Source organism: Rana temporaria, chromosome 1, assembly GCF_905171775.1.
Source record: "Rana temporaria chromosome 1, aRanTem1.1, whole genome shotgun sequence".
NCBI lineage: Eukaryota > Metazoa > Chordata > Amphibia > Anura > Ranidae > Rana > Rana temporaria.
Window position 1 is genome coordinate 525,056,241 of NC_053489.1, and position 18,462 is coordinate 525,074,702.

Genomic DNA, 18,462 nt, shown 5'->3' on the forward strand with positions numbered 1-18,462 from the left:
TGAGGATCTGGCCCATGATTTTTTTACACTTAAAGCTGAACTCCAGGAATGATCTTTTTACATACATTGGTCCAGCTTGGTTGCATCTAATCCTTCATAGCTCATTGAATGAGGCAGAGACGAGGGGGAAATCTCTGGCTTGTCCAATGAGAGAAAGGCTTGTAGTCACTGAAAAAAAAATACAAAATATTCTCTGAATGACAGTGGTGTGATGCAACCCCCAAAGTTCAATGTTCACTTACATTGGTCCAGCTTGGTTACATCTGAGTACAGAAGTCAAGTCATTCAAGCATCCCCTGCTCACTTATGTAGCATAGAGATTACTGTAGTGAACTTCTGTATCTCCAGAGCCCATTGAATGTCAGCTATGATGGACTAGATGTAACCAAGCTGCACCAAGTTTTTGAAAAAAGGGTATTCCTAGAGTTCAGCTTTATTGCTCAATTTTAACAAATTTTCTGTGAAAGAGGAATATAATTAGTAGGCTACATTCACACCTATGCAGCACGTTTTCATGCATCTTTGAGCATTTTTTGGAGCAGAAGTGGAGGTTTTTTTCAGGCATTTTTCAACTAGAGAGTGTGCAGTGTTGCTAAAACAAGGGCAGAGAACTGCCGTTTGAGCAAAAATCGTGCGACAAAATGCTGGAAAAAAGCTCATGAGCCTCTTGTTTGTTCATATAAGGCAAAGCAATAGGTGTACCTTATTGTCATCCCAGCCTTTCTTGTGCTGCCCAAACCTAGGCCTTTTCCACACATGTAATGACATGTGATTACCGGTATATGCATTTATAAGATATTTCTAAATGCATAAAAATGCATGTAATGATTTTAAATAGTATAAAGCACACTATGCTTTAATTGCATTCAGCTACGTTCAACTTACTTGTGTTTATAAAAATAGAAATCTGTACATCCAGGGGCAGAATTCTCTTTAAAAACATGTAAATTCATGTACGTTTTATATGTAAATGCATGTACATTTAGCATTTTTCATGAAGGCAAAACAAAAACGAAACTGTCCATAGCAATTTCTCCTGCATTGAAATCAAACAAATACAAAGGGCCCACGGAATGAGGCCTAAACTGAGCAGTCATCAAGTCCTGTAGCTATAACGAGGGGGTGGGAAGAACCCTGTGTAAGCTCAGACCAGATCAGCTAGGAACTAATACAGAACTTCTTCGCCCCCAGTGGGTAAATGGAGTACAAGTGTAGTAAAATGACAGCCAATTAAAGTAGGGAGAAGATGGACAAAGCACAGACTTATTTTCTAACCTAATTGTAGGCAGATACCGTATTTAATGACCACCATTTAATTCATTAATTTAGTAATTGGAAATGCATAAATGTTCTGAATTTCTAAATAGTATTAGAAATACATACATTTATTTTTAAAAAGTATCTCGTTCTGTCTCCACCTTCAGACCGCCTCACGCCGATATACGTCGGCACTTTGAAGAGGGATATCGTTGTTATGGTAGCAGCTAGCTACCATAATTCCGGTATCCTCTTCTTCAGTTTCAGATAAAAGTGGTCTCTGCGGCGGATTCACTACAAGATCACTTTTATCGGTGGTGGGAGAGGGGCCCCCCTCCAGCCGCAATCCCGGGGACCTCCGTCTTTTACTGGACTTGGCGCAGGCGATCGGATCCTTCTCTGTGGGTGGCATGGAGCGGAGTGAGGGAAAGATGGCCTTCATCCAACTCCATACCATTGCAGGGTGGAAGCAATGTCAAAATGTCACTTCCTTCATAGCTCTTAAAGGGACATTTTTTATTTTACTTTTTCAAATTACATTTTTTTTTTATTGCATTTTAGTATAAATATGAGATCTGAGGTCTTTTTGACAACAGATCTCATATTTAAGAGACCCTGTCATGTTTTTTTCTATTACAAGGGATTTGTAATAGGAATAAGTGACAATTTTTTTTTTTTTTTAAAGAACAGTGTAAAAAATAAAATAAAAAGTAAAATAAATAAGAAGCGAACGCATACGTGAGTAGCACCCGCATATGAAAATGGTGTTCAAACCACACGTGAAGTATCACCGTGATTGTTAGAGCGAGAGCAATAAGTTAAGCACTAGACTTTTTGAATTTTTTAAACATTGCCTATGGAGATTTTTAAGGGTAAATGGTAAATGTAAATGTTTGTGGCCATTCCACGAGCGGACGCAATTTTGAAGCGTGACATGTTGAGTATGGTGGGTATCAATTTACTTGGCGTAACATCATCTTTCACAAAAATTGGGCTAACTTTACTGATGTCTTATATTTTAATCCAAAAATTATTTTTTTTCCACAAAAAAGTGCGCTTGTAATACCATTGCGTAAATACGGCGTGAGAAAGTGTTGAAACGGCCACCATTTTATTCTCTAGGGTGTATATATAATGTTTGGGGATTCTAAGTAATTTTCTAGCAAAAAATCCTGACTTTAACTTATAAACATCAAATTTTAGAAAAAGGCTTGGTCCTTAAGTGGTTAAACAAACCTAATCTCTAAGGCCGTGTACACACGATCGGACAAAACCGTTGGGAATTGACCGAGGTTCAGTTTCATCGGTCCAAATTGACCGTGTGTATAGCCCATCGGTCTATTGTCCTTCGGTCCAAAATTTTAAAACATGCTTTTAAATCGAACCAATGGACCGCTGCCCGATCGGTCCAAACCGATGGTTAGTACAGAAAGCATCGGTTCAAAACCCGCGCATGCTTTAGAATCAAGTCGACGCATGCTTGGAAGCATTGAACTTCGTTTTATTCAGCACGTCGTGTGTTTGACGTCACCGCGTTCTGACCCGATCGGTTTTTGGAACGATGGTGTGTACGCACATCAGACCATCAGGCCACTTCAGCGGTGAACCAATGGAAATGGCCCGTCGGACCATTCTCATCGGTTTGGAACGACCGTGTGTACGCGGCCTAACATTAAGACTAGGAGAGAAAGGGACAGCACTGGAAGCTGATCAGGCTTTCCTGAATTGTACAGTACTCTGAGACTAATAAATGCAGTTCACTGATTGGAGAGGAGTGCATGGTAATGACCACATGAGTAAACTGCTACTCCTTCACTATCCAGTTACAGTCTTCATCAAGCTGCACTGCTTTGATTGCAGAGGCCAGGATCATATTCTATGTCTGCCAGGTATACAGTGAGGAAAGTAAGTATTTGAACACCCTGCTATTTTGCAAGTTCTCCCACTTGGAAATCATGGAGGGGTCTGAAATTGTTATCGTAGGTGCATGTCCACTGTAAAAAAATAATCCAGAAATCACAATGTATGATTTTTTTAACTATTTATTTGTATAAAGTGACAAGTGCTTTTGCGCTAAAATGGATCCTAAATGAGTGAATCCACCAAAAATATATAGTGCAGCAAAACCTAATTATGTTTACATGACATAAAACAGGAATATAAATAAATGGTGATTCTGCGCAACATATCACACTAATGGAATAGTGATATCACATAAGCAAGATAAATGTAAGAGCTGACAAATAATCAGCATATAGTATTAAATGCAAAGAGAATAGTGAGTCCAAATATAAATATATATATACTCAAATAGTGAATAGTGAGTCCAAAATATATAATACTCATAAGGCGAATGTGCAAAAATATATATAAAGAATATTGTGCAAAAAAACCGGAATGGAAGTTCAATCCCAATAGTAAACACAAATCAGCTGTCAGGGCAGATATTCTGAATGCAATGGACGAAGGTGAGCACCAGCTCTATGGTGTGAGTGCACGGCCGTGCGATAGAAGATAAACCAGATCCCTGGCTGAGCTCCCGGGACTCTTACCTCTCAGCCCTCCTAAATGGGCATTGATGTACAGGTCACTCGCAGCCTTCTATGGGTGGTCCCTGATGTTTCCTCTCTTGATCTGATGGATCCTTCCTTAATTGGGACAGATGCTCCTCGAAACCAGATGGATGATGTGGGTTATAAGAGAGAGAGAGAGGGGACTCCCATAGTGAGGTAACGTTTGGTGCAGGTAAAATATGTTTATTGAGGAAAAACCTGCACTTACTTTAAAAGAAAAATAAAAGTGCAACGAGGAAACAAACAAGCGGCGTTTGAATCGCCAGCTTACGTCACTCCGGGTGTACGTCCTCCAATTCCTACGCGTTACAACACCACATGTCTTCGTCTGGGGAATCTGATTGGTAATGTGGCTGTTGTTTATATAACCGAAAAACAGGAAGTCTCATCGCGGCCATTTTCTTGTAGACCGTGATCTAATGGACATCAGACATACTAGAGGGGGCATAAACCACTCTAGAGCTCGGCAATAGAAAACGTGTGTAGAGGATACCGAGCACTATATTTAAAACGGGCAAACGTACGGTTCCTGGTATAAAGGCCAGCTAAATTATACATAGTAAAAACTATTAATGGAGACGTTTATAAAATAATAATAGTGAACCGTAAAGTCATATGACCAGCATAATGTAATTGAGACTAGCACCAGAGCATGGACATCATCAATGACAATCCACTAGGTGTCGCTCATGAGCTAAAGTCTATGGCTTGTATTGTAACCTTTACATGGTAATAACTGGGTTTTACAATGATAAAATTAATATATGTAAAATGATATATATTAAAAATTCTTTAAAGCATAATAAAACTTAACATGTGTAAAAAACCTAGTAGTATCTATATCTATAGCCACAGGGGGCTCCCATATAAATTATTAATATGGAATAAATATAATACTGATATTTAAATATGTTAAAAAATGTAAAATTAAAAGTAGAGGGTGTATATAAATAATACATATATATGGTGGTCGTACACTCGGTTTGTCGCATTACAACCACAGAATATATATACATACACACAGATAATAGGCAATTTAATAAAAAATATGGTCAATGGGTGTTGATGGACCTATATATAACTAGTCTAAAAATGTGGAGAACTAAAAATTGCTGAGGAAGCAGTTGAGGTCAAACTCAACGTTCATTCCTCCTGGTGTCAGGGTGCGCATCTTATGAATCCACTGGGATTCTTTTTGACTTATCGTGCGCACCTTGTGGCTTCCTCTCCAAGAGGGGTTAAATTTGTCAATGCCCCAGAATTGCAATTGTGAGGGATCCCGATTGTGTATCTGATCAAAGTGTCTAGAGACACTATGTTTCGGGAAGCCATTTATTATGTTCTCCACATGCTCACTAATTCGAACCTTCAAGGCCCTTTTTGTTCTCCCAACATATTGTAAATTACAGCTACATTGTAGCACATATACCACTGCTTCGGTGTGACATCCAATAAAGTCTCTAATCACATGGGTTTCTCCTGTGTTTGTTGCCACAAACTCGGTACGTTTCTTTTGAAACTTTTGTGATTTTCGACATGCATTGCAATTTTTGCATGGATAGAAGCCTTTTCCCGAAAAGAATGAGTATCCCGGCTTTGATGGTGGTTCTACTACTGATTTTACAATCAAGTTCCTTAGAGTAGGTGCTCGTTTATATACTATCCTTGGTTTTTCAGGAAGTAATTTCCCTAAATCTTTATCTCCTTTTAAAATGTGCCAGTGTCTTCCAATTAATTTGGCCACATCTTTATATTGGGAGTTGTAATCAAGGATAAGTACTGGTGCTGTTTGTTGTTGGCACTTTTTTGGTTTGTCCTGTAGCATCTCTTTTCTATCCAGTTTTTTGACCGTGTCTATTTGGCCTTTAATCCATGACTCTTCATATCCTTTTTCTTTGAACCTCAAACCAATCATGTCTGCTTGTAATGAGTAGTCACTCTCATATGTACAATTTCTTCTTAATCTAACTAGTTGCCCCTTAGGGATGTTAAAAAGCCAAGGTTTAAAATGACAACTGTCAGTTGAGAGATAACTATTCATATCTACGTTTTTAAAATGTGTTTTAGTAACAATCTTGTCTTTCTCAATACTAATATTCAGGTCTAGGAAGTCTACAGATTTATCATCGATTTTCCACACCAGGGAAATATTTTTATCATTTCTATTGAGTGTTTCAAGGAAGTTGTCCAAGCTCTCTCTATTCCCACTCCACAAGATAATGATGTCATCTATATATCTTTTGTAGAGGGATAACTCAGTAGGAGTATTCTCGTATATAGCTGACTCTTCCCATAATGCCATGAAGGCATTTGCCACACTAGGTGCGAATTTCGCTCCCATGGCAATACCAATTGCCTGATGGTAAAAGTTCTGGTCATACCAGAAGTAATTACACTTAAGGCACAAATCAAGGTATTTAATGAGAAACTTCCTTTGTGGACATATGAGGTTACTAAATTTACGTAAAAGCCATTTAACGGCGAAGCAGGCGTCATGGTGTTGTACAATAGTGTACAGTGATGTAACATCTGCCGTGGCGATCAACGTTCTTCCTTCGCTCACGGAAGAACAAAGGATATGAAGAGTCATGGATTAAAGGCCAAATAGACACGGTCAAAAAACTGGATAGAAAAGAGATTCTACAGGACAAACCAAAAAAGTGCCAACAACAAACAGCACCAGTACTTATCCTTGATTACAACTCCCAATATAAAGATGTGGCCAAATTAATTGGAAGACACTGGCACATTTTAAAAGGAGATAAAGATTTAGGGAAATTACTTCCTGAAAAACCAAGGATAGTATATAAACGAGCACCTACTCTAAGGAACTTGATTGTAAAATCAGTAGTAGAACCACCATCAAAGCCGGGATACTCATTCTTTTCGGGAAAAGGCTTCTATCCATGCAAAAATTGCAATGCATGTTGAAAATCACAAAAGTTTCAAAAGAAACGTACCGAGTTTGTGGCAACAAACACAGGAGAAACCCATGTGATTAGAGACTTTATTGGATGTCACACCGAAGCAGTGGTATATGTGCTACAATGTAGCTGTAATTTACAATATGTTGGGAGAACAAAAAGGGCCTTGAAGGTTCGAATTAGTGAGCATGTGGAGAACATAATAAATGGCTTCCCGAAACATAGTGTCTCTAGACACTTTGATCAGATACACAATCGGGATCCCTCACAATTGCAATTCTGGGGCATTGACAAATTTAACCCCTCTTGGAGAGGAAGCCACAAGGTGCGCACGATAAGTCAAAAAGAATCCCAGTGGATTCATAAGATGCGCACCCTGACACCAGGAGGAATGAACGTTGAGTTTGACCTCAACTGCTTCCTCAGCAATTTTTAGTTCTCCACATTTTTAGACTAGTTATATATAGGTCCATCAACACCCATTGACCATATTTTTTATTAAATTGCCTATTATCTGTGTGTATGTATATATATTCTGTGGTTGTAATGCGACAAACCGAGTGTACGACCACCATATATATGTATTATTTATATACACCCTCTACTTTTAATTTTACATTTTTTAACATATTTAAATATCAGTATTATATTTATTCCATATTAATAATTTATATGGGAGCCCCCTGTGGCTATAGATATAGATACTACTAGGTTTTTTACACATGTTAAGTTTTATTATGCTTTAAAGAATTTTTAATATATATCATTTTACATATATTAATTTTATCATTGTAAAACCCAGTTATTACCATGTAAAGGTTACAATACAAGCCATAGACTTTAGCTCATGAGCGACACCTAGTGGATTGTCATTGATGATGTCCATGCTCTGGTGCTAGTCTCAATTACATTATGCTGGTCATATGACTTTACGGTTCACTATTATTATTTTATAAACGTCTCCATTAATAGTTTTTACTATGTATAATTTAGCTGGCCTTTATACCAGGAACCGTACGTTTGCCCGTTTTAAATATAGTGCTCGGTATCCTCTACACACGTTTTCTATTGCCGAGCTCTAGAGTGGTTTATGCCCCCTCTAGTATGTCTGATGTCCATTAGATCACGGTCTACAAGAAAATGGCCGCGATGAGACTTCCTGTTTTTCGGTTATATAAACAACAGCCACATTACCAATCAGATTCCCCAGACGAAGACACGTGGTGTCGTAACGCGTAGGAATTGGAGGACGTACACCCGGAGTGACGTAAGCTGGCGATTCAAACGCCGCTTGTTTGTTTCCTCGTTGCACTTTTATTTTTCTTTTAATGTAAGTGCAGGTTTTTCCTCAATAAACATATTTTACCTGCACCAAACGTTACCTCACTATGGGAGTCCCCTCTCTCTCTCTCTTATAACCCACATCATCCATCTGGTTTCGAGGAGCATCTGTCCCAATTAAGGAAGGATCCATCAGATCAAGAGAGGAAACATCAGGGACCACCCATAGAAGGCTGCGAGTGACCTGTACATCAATGCCCATTTAGGAGGGCTGAGAGGTAAGAGTCCCGGGAGCTCAGCCAGGGATCTGGTTTATCTTCTATCGCACGGCCGTGCACTCACACCATAGAGCTGGTGCTCACCTTCATCCAGTGCATTCAGAATATCTGCCCTGACAGCTGATTTGTGTTTACTATTGGGATTGAACTTCCATTCCGGTTTTTTTGCACAATATTCTTTATATATATTTTTGCACATTCGCCTTATGAGTATTATATATTTTGGACTCACTATTCACTATTTGAGTATATATATATTTATATTTGGACTCACTATTCTCTTTGCATTTAATACTATATGCTGATTATTTGTCAGCTCTTACATTTATCTTGCTTATGTGATATCACTATTCCATTAGTGTGATATGTTGCGCAGAATCACCATTTATTTATATTTATTTGTATGATACAGCTGCAAATAAGTATTTGAACACCTGAGAAAATCAATGTTAATATTTGGTACAGTAGCCTTTGTTTGCAATTACAGAGGTCAAATGTTTCTTGTAGTTTTTCACCAGGTTTGCACACACTGGAGGAGGGATTTTGGCCCACTCCTCCACACAGATCTTCTCTAGATCAGTCAGGTTTCTGGGCTGTCGCTGAGAAACACAGAGTTTGAGCTCCCTCCAAAGATTCTCTATTGGGTTTAGGTCTGGAGACTGGCTAGGCCACGCCAGAACCTTGATATGCTTCTTACAGAGCCACTCCTTGGTTATCCTGGCTGTGTGCTTCGGGTCATTGTCATGTTGGAAGACCCAGCCTCGACCCATCTTCAAAGCTCTAACTGAGGGAAGGAGGTTGTTGCCCAAAATCTCGCAATACATGGCCCCGGTCATCCTCTCCTTAATACTGTGCAGTCGCCCTGTCCCATGTGCAGAAAAACACCCCCAAAGCATGATGCTACCACCCCCATGCTTCACAGTAGGGATGGTGTTCTTGGGATGGTACTCATCATTCTTCTTCCTCCAAACACGGTTAGTGGAATTATGACCAAAAAGTTCTATTTTGGTCTCATCTGACCACATGACTTTCTCCCATGACTCCTCTGGATCATCCAAATGGTCATTGGCAAACTTAAGACGGGCCTTGACATGTCCTGGTTTAAGCAGGGGAACCTTCCGTGCCATGCATGATTTCAAACCATGACGTCTTAGTGTATTACCAACAGTAACCTTGGAAACGGTGGTCCCAGCTCTTTTCAGGTCATTGACCAGCTCCTCCCATGTAGTCCTGGGCTGATTTCTCACCTTTCTAAGGATCATTGAGACCCCACAAGGTGAGATTTTGCATGGAGCCCCAGTCCGAGGGAGATTGACAGTCATGTTTAGCTTCTTCCATTTTCTAATGATTGCTCCAACAGTGGACCTTTTTTCACCAAGCTGCTTGGCAATTTCCCCGTAGCCCTTTCCAGCCTTGTGGAGGTGTACAATTTTGTCTCTAGTGTCTTTGGACAGCTCTTTGGTCTTGGCCATGTTAGTAGTTGGATTCTTACTGATTGTATGGGGTGGACAGGTGTCTTTATGCAGCTAATGACCTCAAACAGGTGCATCTAATTTAGGATAATAAATGGAGTGGAGGTGGACATTTTAAAGGCAGACTAACAGGTCTTTGAGGGTCAGAATTCTAGCTGATAGACAGGTGTTCAAATACTTATTTGCAGCTGTATCATACAAATAAATAGTTAAAAAATCATAAATTGTGATTTCTGGAATTTTTTTTTTGATTATGTCTCTCACAGTGGACATGCACCTACGATGACAATTTCAGACCCCTCCATGATTTCCAAGTGGGAGAACTTGCAAAATAGCAGGGTGTTCAAATACTTATTTTCCTCACTGTATGTGGATTAGAATGCTGATTGAACCAGAATTACAACATGTGTGGCAAATAATACAGTTCACAAATATGCATTTAGCTGTTTGCCTACTCTTACATTTACACTTCCATTTTAAAGCTTTCTACATTCAAAATGGTCAAAAAATACCACGCTACCACAGCGCACTGCACACAACTGCATATGCATTTTACCATTTGCTATCAGCCAGGGTCATCTGTGAAAACAGTAATGCTCTGTACTGTACACATGATCGGTTCGTCTGATGAAAACTAACCGATGGATTTTTTCATCAGATATCCGATGAAGCTGACTTTCATCAGTCTTGCCTACACACCATCGTTTAAAAATCCGATCGTGTCCAACGCGGTGATGTAAAACACAACGATGTGCAGAGAAAAATTAAGTTCAATGCTTCCGAGCATGCGTCGACTTGATTCTGAGCATGCATGGATTTTTGACCGATGGATTTCCCCACAGACGATCGTTTTTTTCTATCGGTTTTTTAACCATACGAAAATTTTAAAACGGGTTCTATTTTTTTTCACCGATGGGAAAAAAAACTGATGCGGCCCACACACGATCGGTTTGTCCGATGAAAATGGTCCATCGGTCCGTTTTCATCAGACTAATCAATCGTGTGTACAGGGCATAAGGCTGATCTTTCCAGCTGCCCACCTCCACCTATTGTTGACACACTGAATAAGAACTACCTTTGTTTATACGATAAGTACTTTCTATTCACATGCTTGGTATGGAGAGAGCCATGCTTGGATGCATCTATTGACTTTCATTTTAGATGTCTATGCTTGCCTTGTGTGAATATATGGGGATTCTGAATTACAGCAAGGTCCCTTTGGGGTATTTTTGAACTCCACAAGTCATCTCGGATGCCTTTTGAATGGGGATTACCAGAGCCTTAATTGATGAACTATAATTGCAGCAACCTTATTTTTATGACCTTGGGACATTAAGTGGATATATACTATACATCTGCATTGGCTGTTTGGATACTCATGCGAGGGAGAGATTGTATACCTGTGGAAGACATACAGTATGTTCTAATAATTGATACATATTCATAACCTCCTCTGGACTAGGAGTATCTTAAACGCATGTTTTGAAAAATCTTGCTGTATATACCTGAGAGAGGGAGGTAACACAGCCATACCAACATGGACATACTTTAATATCCTTGACTAAATCCTCTCCTGTATTGCCTCCTCAAGACCAGTGGTTCTCAACCCTGTCTTCAAGTACCCCCAACAGGCCATGTTTGCAGGTTTTCCTTTATCTTGCACACATGCTTTAAATCAGTAAATGGCGTGGTATTTTTTTACATCTATTTTATCTAAGAGAAATTCCTAAAACTAAGCCTGTTGGGGGCACTTGAGGACATGGTTGAGAAGCACTACTCTAGACGATGGGTTTTTGGCTCACCTCTTTCATCTTTGAACTCAGTGTGGCACTCCTGAATGAGAGTATGAATTACATTCACTTTAAAACTCTTTATGCATACTTCAATACAATACAGCCAAAGATCTATGAATAATGCACACACTGCCAACAGGAATCTACCTACAGTGTTAATACAATTCTGTCCAGTCCAATTGTTGAATAACTGGGGGTTTGAGACTACATAACTCCTTATAAATTAATGTACATAATGGGATGGCATGTCTAATGCACTGAATATAAAGCATGTTTAAAATAATGCTAAGACAGTTAAACCAATACTTACATTTGTCCCTCTGCATTAACTAAAAGATGACTAATATGCTTTAATATACTATCAAAACCAGAACGACTAACTCCATCGAGATGCTTGCAGCCTTATGATAGCATGAAGACAAGCAGAGGTTTATGGGGTTGTAAACTTTTCATTATCCTAAAGACCACCTTGTTGTAGCTGTTGGTATTGTTGTTATCATGTCATTATTATGGTGTAGTGATTACTTTCTGCACTTTCTCATCTTAGCAGGCTAGCTCTGACCAATGTTGGGTTTTCAGGTTATAGATGACTTAACACCAATACACAATTTCTTGACTACATGACACCTTGTGCTTCCAGAGAACAAGGAAAATGGAAAGACATCTCAGTCATACTGTGTAAATTAGTCTTGTCAAGTATAAGATGAAAATTCTGCTGCTCTGTGACATGCTGTAGACCTTTATTCTATGTACTGAAACAGACCACATTCTCTATGTACAACCGCTACTCTATATTTATCCCCAAATGCTGGCATAGCCATATGTCCATTCCACAGAAGCCTAGTTATGTCCCAAGCTGACACCCAGCATGTTTTATATATAGTATTCTCCAGGCAAGTAGCCAAGCTCCGGGTTGGACTAAGTAAAATCAGGAATAAATATGTTGTATTATTGCAACTAACTAACCTTGGCATGCAACATCATCAAGGACTCTGTGTAAGATAATTGTTACACTTGCCACACAGTTCCTGTGCTTGCAGTGGCCTCTGATGTTCCCTTATTTACATGGAAGCTTAAAAATAAGTCACATTTGGCAGTAAAAAAACAGGGCAAAAAAATAAATAGAAGGCCATTTTTTCCTTCCCCACCACACACCCTTTCGACTGTTCCCGCATTTTATTTATCACAATATTATAACTACCTGCTTTCATTTTCAAGACTCCTCCATTTAATAACTTGTATCCCTACTGCAGAATCACATATCCTATTATCTAGCCTGAATTTTAGGGGTCTGTTTCTCAGGAAACACTTTAGTGTGCTTACTTCTTCCTCCACCCTGTGCCCGCATTTGCTGCACTGAACCAACGTGTAACCATCCTTCTGAGCTTGCCTGTCTCCCAAGTCTGTGCATTTTACCTGAGTCTGCAGGAAAAAGGGTTTGCAGCAGAATCATCCCATTAAAGTGATAACCTGTTATTTCTCACACCATACATTCAGACCAAAATAATTACATACATCTGAAATATGATTATACCTTACTCTAATAGGTCAGGTTCACATGTATAATTTCAAAGTAGTTGAGTAGTATAGATCACTACGACATGTTGTCATTTGGCATTCAGCTTATGGTATATGCCTTGTTTAGTGTTTTCTCCTTCTTTTTTATTTTTTGTGGCAACTTAGAGTCATGTATATTAAACAATACAAGGGTGCAAATTTAAAGTGCAGACAAATCAAGGATAGAGACATGACATATTATGAGAAAAAGGCCCTGTTTGTACTACTTTACCATCTAAAAGCATACAATTAAATCTATATATTTTTTTTTAAATCTAAATATTATTATATGGTATCATTGCTTCTCCCCTTGTCATGTCATTCTTGTGATTAGCAGATGAACAGGACATGTAATCTAGCTTCCTGTTGTGATTGGCTACATAGTGAAAACGCTTTCCTAAACTTTGTGTTGCTTTCTGACTGGTGGTTATAAGTCAAGGTTCAGAATCTCAGCAAGAGCCCATTGTCAATCAAATTTCTGGAAATAAAGAAACAGTTATCAGCATGCAAGACACATAAGTCAGAGGACTTTCACTTCTCAATTTGCTAATCTTTTAACTGGGAATAACAACAATTCAGATAAGCTGTTGCTCAGCCATATTTAACTTTGTGTAGAACCCTCCTAGGTAGGTGCTAGGACGAGTGTATTATATTTTTAAGTTTCTCTGCTTAACATAGAGACAGCTAGGTAAATTTATGTGCTGCCTGCTTAACAGGGAGTAGTGATCGTTAGGTGTAGGCTGCTCAGTGTGCTCTGGTGCTTATGCTGTCTGAGTGTCCCTGTGCTTAGCTGTCTGAGTGTCCCTGTGCTTAGCAACCTAGGAAGGTTCTGGGCTATAGGTGGAAACTAAGCAGATAAGCAGCATTATTATACATACAGCCCTGGCCAATTGTAAGGGGAGGTGCCCCTACGCATGCTGGGTGCTGGTATTTATGTTTGAGGAGCACATGGGCACTTGGTCATTCCTGGAGGGGATTGCACCAGGCTGGGGGGAGAGGTGTTGCCTCCCCTCAGCACTTGCGGCCATGTGGCCTCAGGTGGGTGACCTGAGGGCTTTAGATGGTCCTACCATAATTGACAGAGGGAGAGTCTATAGTGACTCTGGTCTGATATCATAGAGAGAGAAGGCTGCCAGTGGTGCTACAGGAGCCTTGTGAGTACAGACACCCTAAGGATCCTTAGACAGTTATCCCCACTTGTGCTCTAAGTCAGCTTAGGGCCCACACAAAGAAGAATGCTGGCTAGTATTCTTAGAACTTTGTCCAGGACTGTCTACTACTTTTCTAAGGGACATTGCTCTGTTCTGCTGTGAAAAAGTCTGTGTCTGCCTTTGCAAGGACTTGCAGACAAGTTTCACTAGGAAAGGATCCTCGGTGTGAATAGTTCAATTTAGAGTATCCTGCTATATCCCTTACCCTATCCAAGTTCTCCAATAAAAAAGCAAAAACAAAACCCCTAGACTGGTTATTGGAGTAAAGAGCGAAAGTGTATATGTACCTGGCTGTGAAAAATACCTTTGCCCGGATTCACTTAGAATCGCGTATCTTTGTGCGGGCGTAACGTATCCTATTTACGTTACGCTTCTGCAACTTTTACAGGCAAGTGCCGTATTCTCAAACGAAAATTGCGGCGACATAGCGTAAATAGGCCGGTGTAAGCCCGCCTAATTCAAATGTGATAGATGTGGGCGTGTGTTATGTAAATTTTAAAAGTATCCCAGTGCGCATGCTCCAAATTAACCCGCAAGAAGCCAATGCTTTCGACGTGAACGTAAATGACGTCCAGCCCTATTCGCGAACGACTTACGCAAACGACGTAAAATTAAAAAAATTTGACGTGGGAACGACGTCCATACTTAACATTGGTACGCCTCATATAGCAAGGGTAACTTTACGCCGGGAAAAGCCTAATGTAAACGGCGTATCTGTACTGCGTCGGCCGGGCGTACGTTCGTGATTTTGCGTATCTAGCTGATTTACATATTTCTAGGCGTAAATCAGCATACACGCCCCCTAGCGGCCAGCGTAAATATGCAGTTAAGATCCGACGGCGTAAGAGACTTACGCCGGTCGGATCTAATACAAATCTATGCGTAACTGATTCTAAGAATCAGGTGCATAGATACGACGGCTCGGACTCAGGCCTTGTACACACGACCGAACATGTCTGCTGAAACTGGTCCGCTGACCAGTTTCAGCAGACATGTTCGGTCGTCTGTACGGCCGACCAGACAAATGTCCGGCGGATCAGACAGGTTTGAAGCGGACAAATGTTTCTTAGCATGCTAAGAAACATGTCCGCTGGAACCATGTCCGTCGGACATGTTCGGTCGTCTGTACAGACTCACCGGACATGTCCGATCGGCCGCCATTCCTCGCATGCGTCGAAGTGATTCGACGCATGCGTGGAAGCATTGACCTTCCAGGGTCGCGCCCGTCGCCGCGTCATCGTCACGGCGACGGCGCGGCCACGTCACCGCGCTGTCTGTCCGCGCGGATTTCGGTTTGATGGTGTGTACAACCATCAGACCGAAATCTCAGAGCGGACAGTCCGCTCGTCTGTACGGGGCCTCAGAGTTACGACGGCGTATCTGGAGATACGCCATCGTAACTCGTACGAGAATCCGGGCCCTTGCGTCTGGCTGAAGAACAAAGAGTGGGTAAGACCCGGGCAACATACCCACGGCCCCTGCAGGGGTAGTGGTACATTTGTATTCTGAAATGCATAGATACTCCATAGTGTTTTAATCTGTGTAGAAAGACACTCCATAGTGTATTACTCAATGTAGAAATATACCTTATATTGTGTTATGTGAATACTAACAGTTATGTTTCCTGGCAGATACTGCACTGAATATTGGAGAGCAAGAAACTAGCACTGGAGAGAATCTGGTGATGCAGAAGAATAAAGAACAAAGAATAAAGATGTCACCTCCACTTCCTACAGCCTCGAACCGTACCAGAAATGCCGTGCTTGCAGCTGCCATATTCCCAGAATTCCTAAAAGAACTTGCAGCTTTTACCCAGGAACACTCTGTATTAGATTATATAATAGGGGACTCTTTTTAGAACTTTTCATAGCTGGTTATAGGATGTTATATTGTTTTTATTTTAATGTTTATTTTCTATAACATGAAAATATTTTGTCCAGCTGGGAATATTGCAATATAGCAATCAATACCTTAATTGCAAGAAGCTACTTCCTGTAATACTTGATAGATGCTGAACTTTCTGGTCCATCAGAATACGGTGGTTGTCTTTCCTGTTCTGTGTTGGTTTATGTGTACATTATTTTACATATCGTATGTAATTGTTCTGTTTTTGCCTTTGTACACTTTTTGCTTTGCTACCTGTTTGCATTGGACACTTTTTAGAGATGAATTCACCTAACTGTTATTTTTGTCTAAGGTGAAAGTCAATAATATGTACAGGTACATTTTTGTAAAGACAATTCATGAGGATGAGTTTATGATAATTAATTGACTCTTCAGGCAAAGCTGAAGCCTCTGCCATGGCTGACTGTGTTGAACTTGACCTATTTTCAAAAAACGATTTGCTATTTTTAGTGCAGTTTGCAAAACAAAAGGCCAGGAACCATCATTTTCAGAAGAAGGTCAACAATGGTTGCTGGCATATTTTTTCAGGACAGGTTTCCTTTAACATCTGGCCACCCACATCGTGCATATGTGCTTTAGTCATGATCATGAGTCAGCAGAATGGGCTCCCTACCATGTGCCTACTGTGTCAGCCAATCATAGTGGTCACGTCATTATGACGTCTGCCCCAAACCCTTACACATAAAAACCCATTAAAATTGCAGCCGGTGTTTGGTTGGAAGAGGTTCAAACTTTACTCTGGGCATGACTGCTTTATAATTGCCATGTGCCTCTAGTGTCATCATTTAATTGAATTACATTTTTAAGCCAAAGAAGTATCTGCAAAAAAGATATTACTTTTAAAAAATAGGTGTCATCACATTGGTGTCATTACAAAGTCTTTCAATAGCTCTGCAGGTGGGAATCTCCTTGTGCACCATAACATTTCCTGTGAATATGGGTGCAATGGGGAGGATACATATCCCGTGATTATGCTGTTAGATGTGCAGAGGTAGTGAATAGTCTTTAGCTGGAGGGGCGGCTTAGGTGGTGATTGGGTAGATATGTGGGCAACATGTTCCGCTTTCTTTTTTCCAAATGTATGTATGTATGTATCTGGGCCAGTAAAGCGGACCCAGATCACATTTACTGGATTTTAACCACTTCACCCCATGGAAGAATTTACCTCCTTCCTGACCAGAGCACTTTTTTCGATACAGCACTGTGTCGCTTTAACTGACAATTGTGCGACGTTGCACTCAAACAAAATTGACGTCCTTTTTTCCCCACAAATAGAGCTTTCTTTTGATGCCATTTGATCACCGCTGCAATTTTTATTTTGCGCTATAAACATAAGAAGAGTGACAATTTTGAAAAGAAATAGCAATATTTTTTTACTTTTTGCTATAATAAATACCCCCAAAAAATATATATGCAAAAAACTAATTTTTTCCTCAGTTTAGGTCGATATGTATTCTTTTACATATTTTTGGTAAAAAAAAATCGGAATAAGTATATATTGATTGGTTTGCGCAAAAGTTATAGCTTCTACAAAATAGGGAATAGATTTATGTCATTTTTTATTATTATTTTTTTTTTACTAGTAATGGCGGCGATTTGCGATTTTTATAGTGACTGTGACATTATGGTGGACACATCGGACACTTTTGACACTATTTTGGGACCACTGTCATTTATACAGCGACCAGTGCTATAAAAATGCAATGATTACTGTGTAAATGACACTGGCAGGGAATTGGTTAAACACTAGGGGGCGATCAAGGGGTTAAGTGTGTCCTAGAGAGTGATTCTAACTGTGGGGGGGGATGGGCTACCACTGACATGACAGCGATCACTGCTCCCGATGACAGGAAGCAGTAGATCACTGTCTTGTCACTTGTCACCAGAGAAATGCCTTATTTACGTAGACATCTCCCCATTCTGACTCTCCGTGTCACGATCGTAGGCCCCCACGGGGGCACAGAGTACGCAGCGCGTGCGCAAGGATCCGCTAGCAGCCAAATTAAAGGGGACGTTCCTGTATGCCCACCGCAACCATTGTGCTTACGTATATCGACGTGCATCGGTCAGCAAGTGGTTAAGATTAAAATATAATTTTAAAGAACATTGAATTGTAATTGCTTGTATAGTATATATACACTGAGCAAAAACTTAAACTCAACACTTTTGTGTTTGCCCCTATTTATCATGAGCTGAACTCAAAGTTCTATG

The 18,462-nt window shown here is 40.1% G+C and overlaps 1 protein-coding gene across 3 annotated transcripts in view; it reads left to right on the forward strand.

Annotated features, from left to right (window-relative positions):
* FHIP1A (FHF complex subunit HOOK interacting protein 1A) overlaps window positions 1-17,087 on the forward strand; it is a 390,138-nt gene extending 373,051 nt beyond the window's left edge. For all 3 annotated transcript variants that reach the window (XM_040331897.1, XM_040331896.1, XM_040331898.1), the window contains one exon: window positions 15,978-17,087. In XM_040331897.1, the coding sequence (XP_040187831.1) occupies window positions 15,978-16,204 (227 nt within the window). In that variant the 3' untranslated portion in view covers window positions 16,205-17,087. The remainder of the gene's footprint in view (window positions 1-15,977) is intronic.
* The last annotated feature ends 1,375 nt before the right edge of the window (window positions 17,088-18,462 follow it).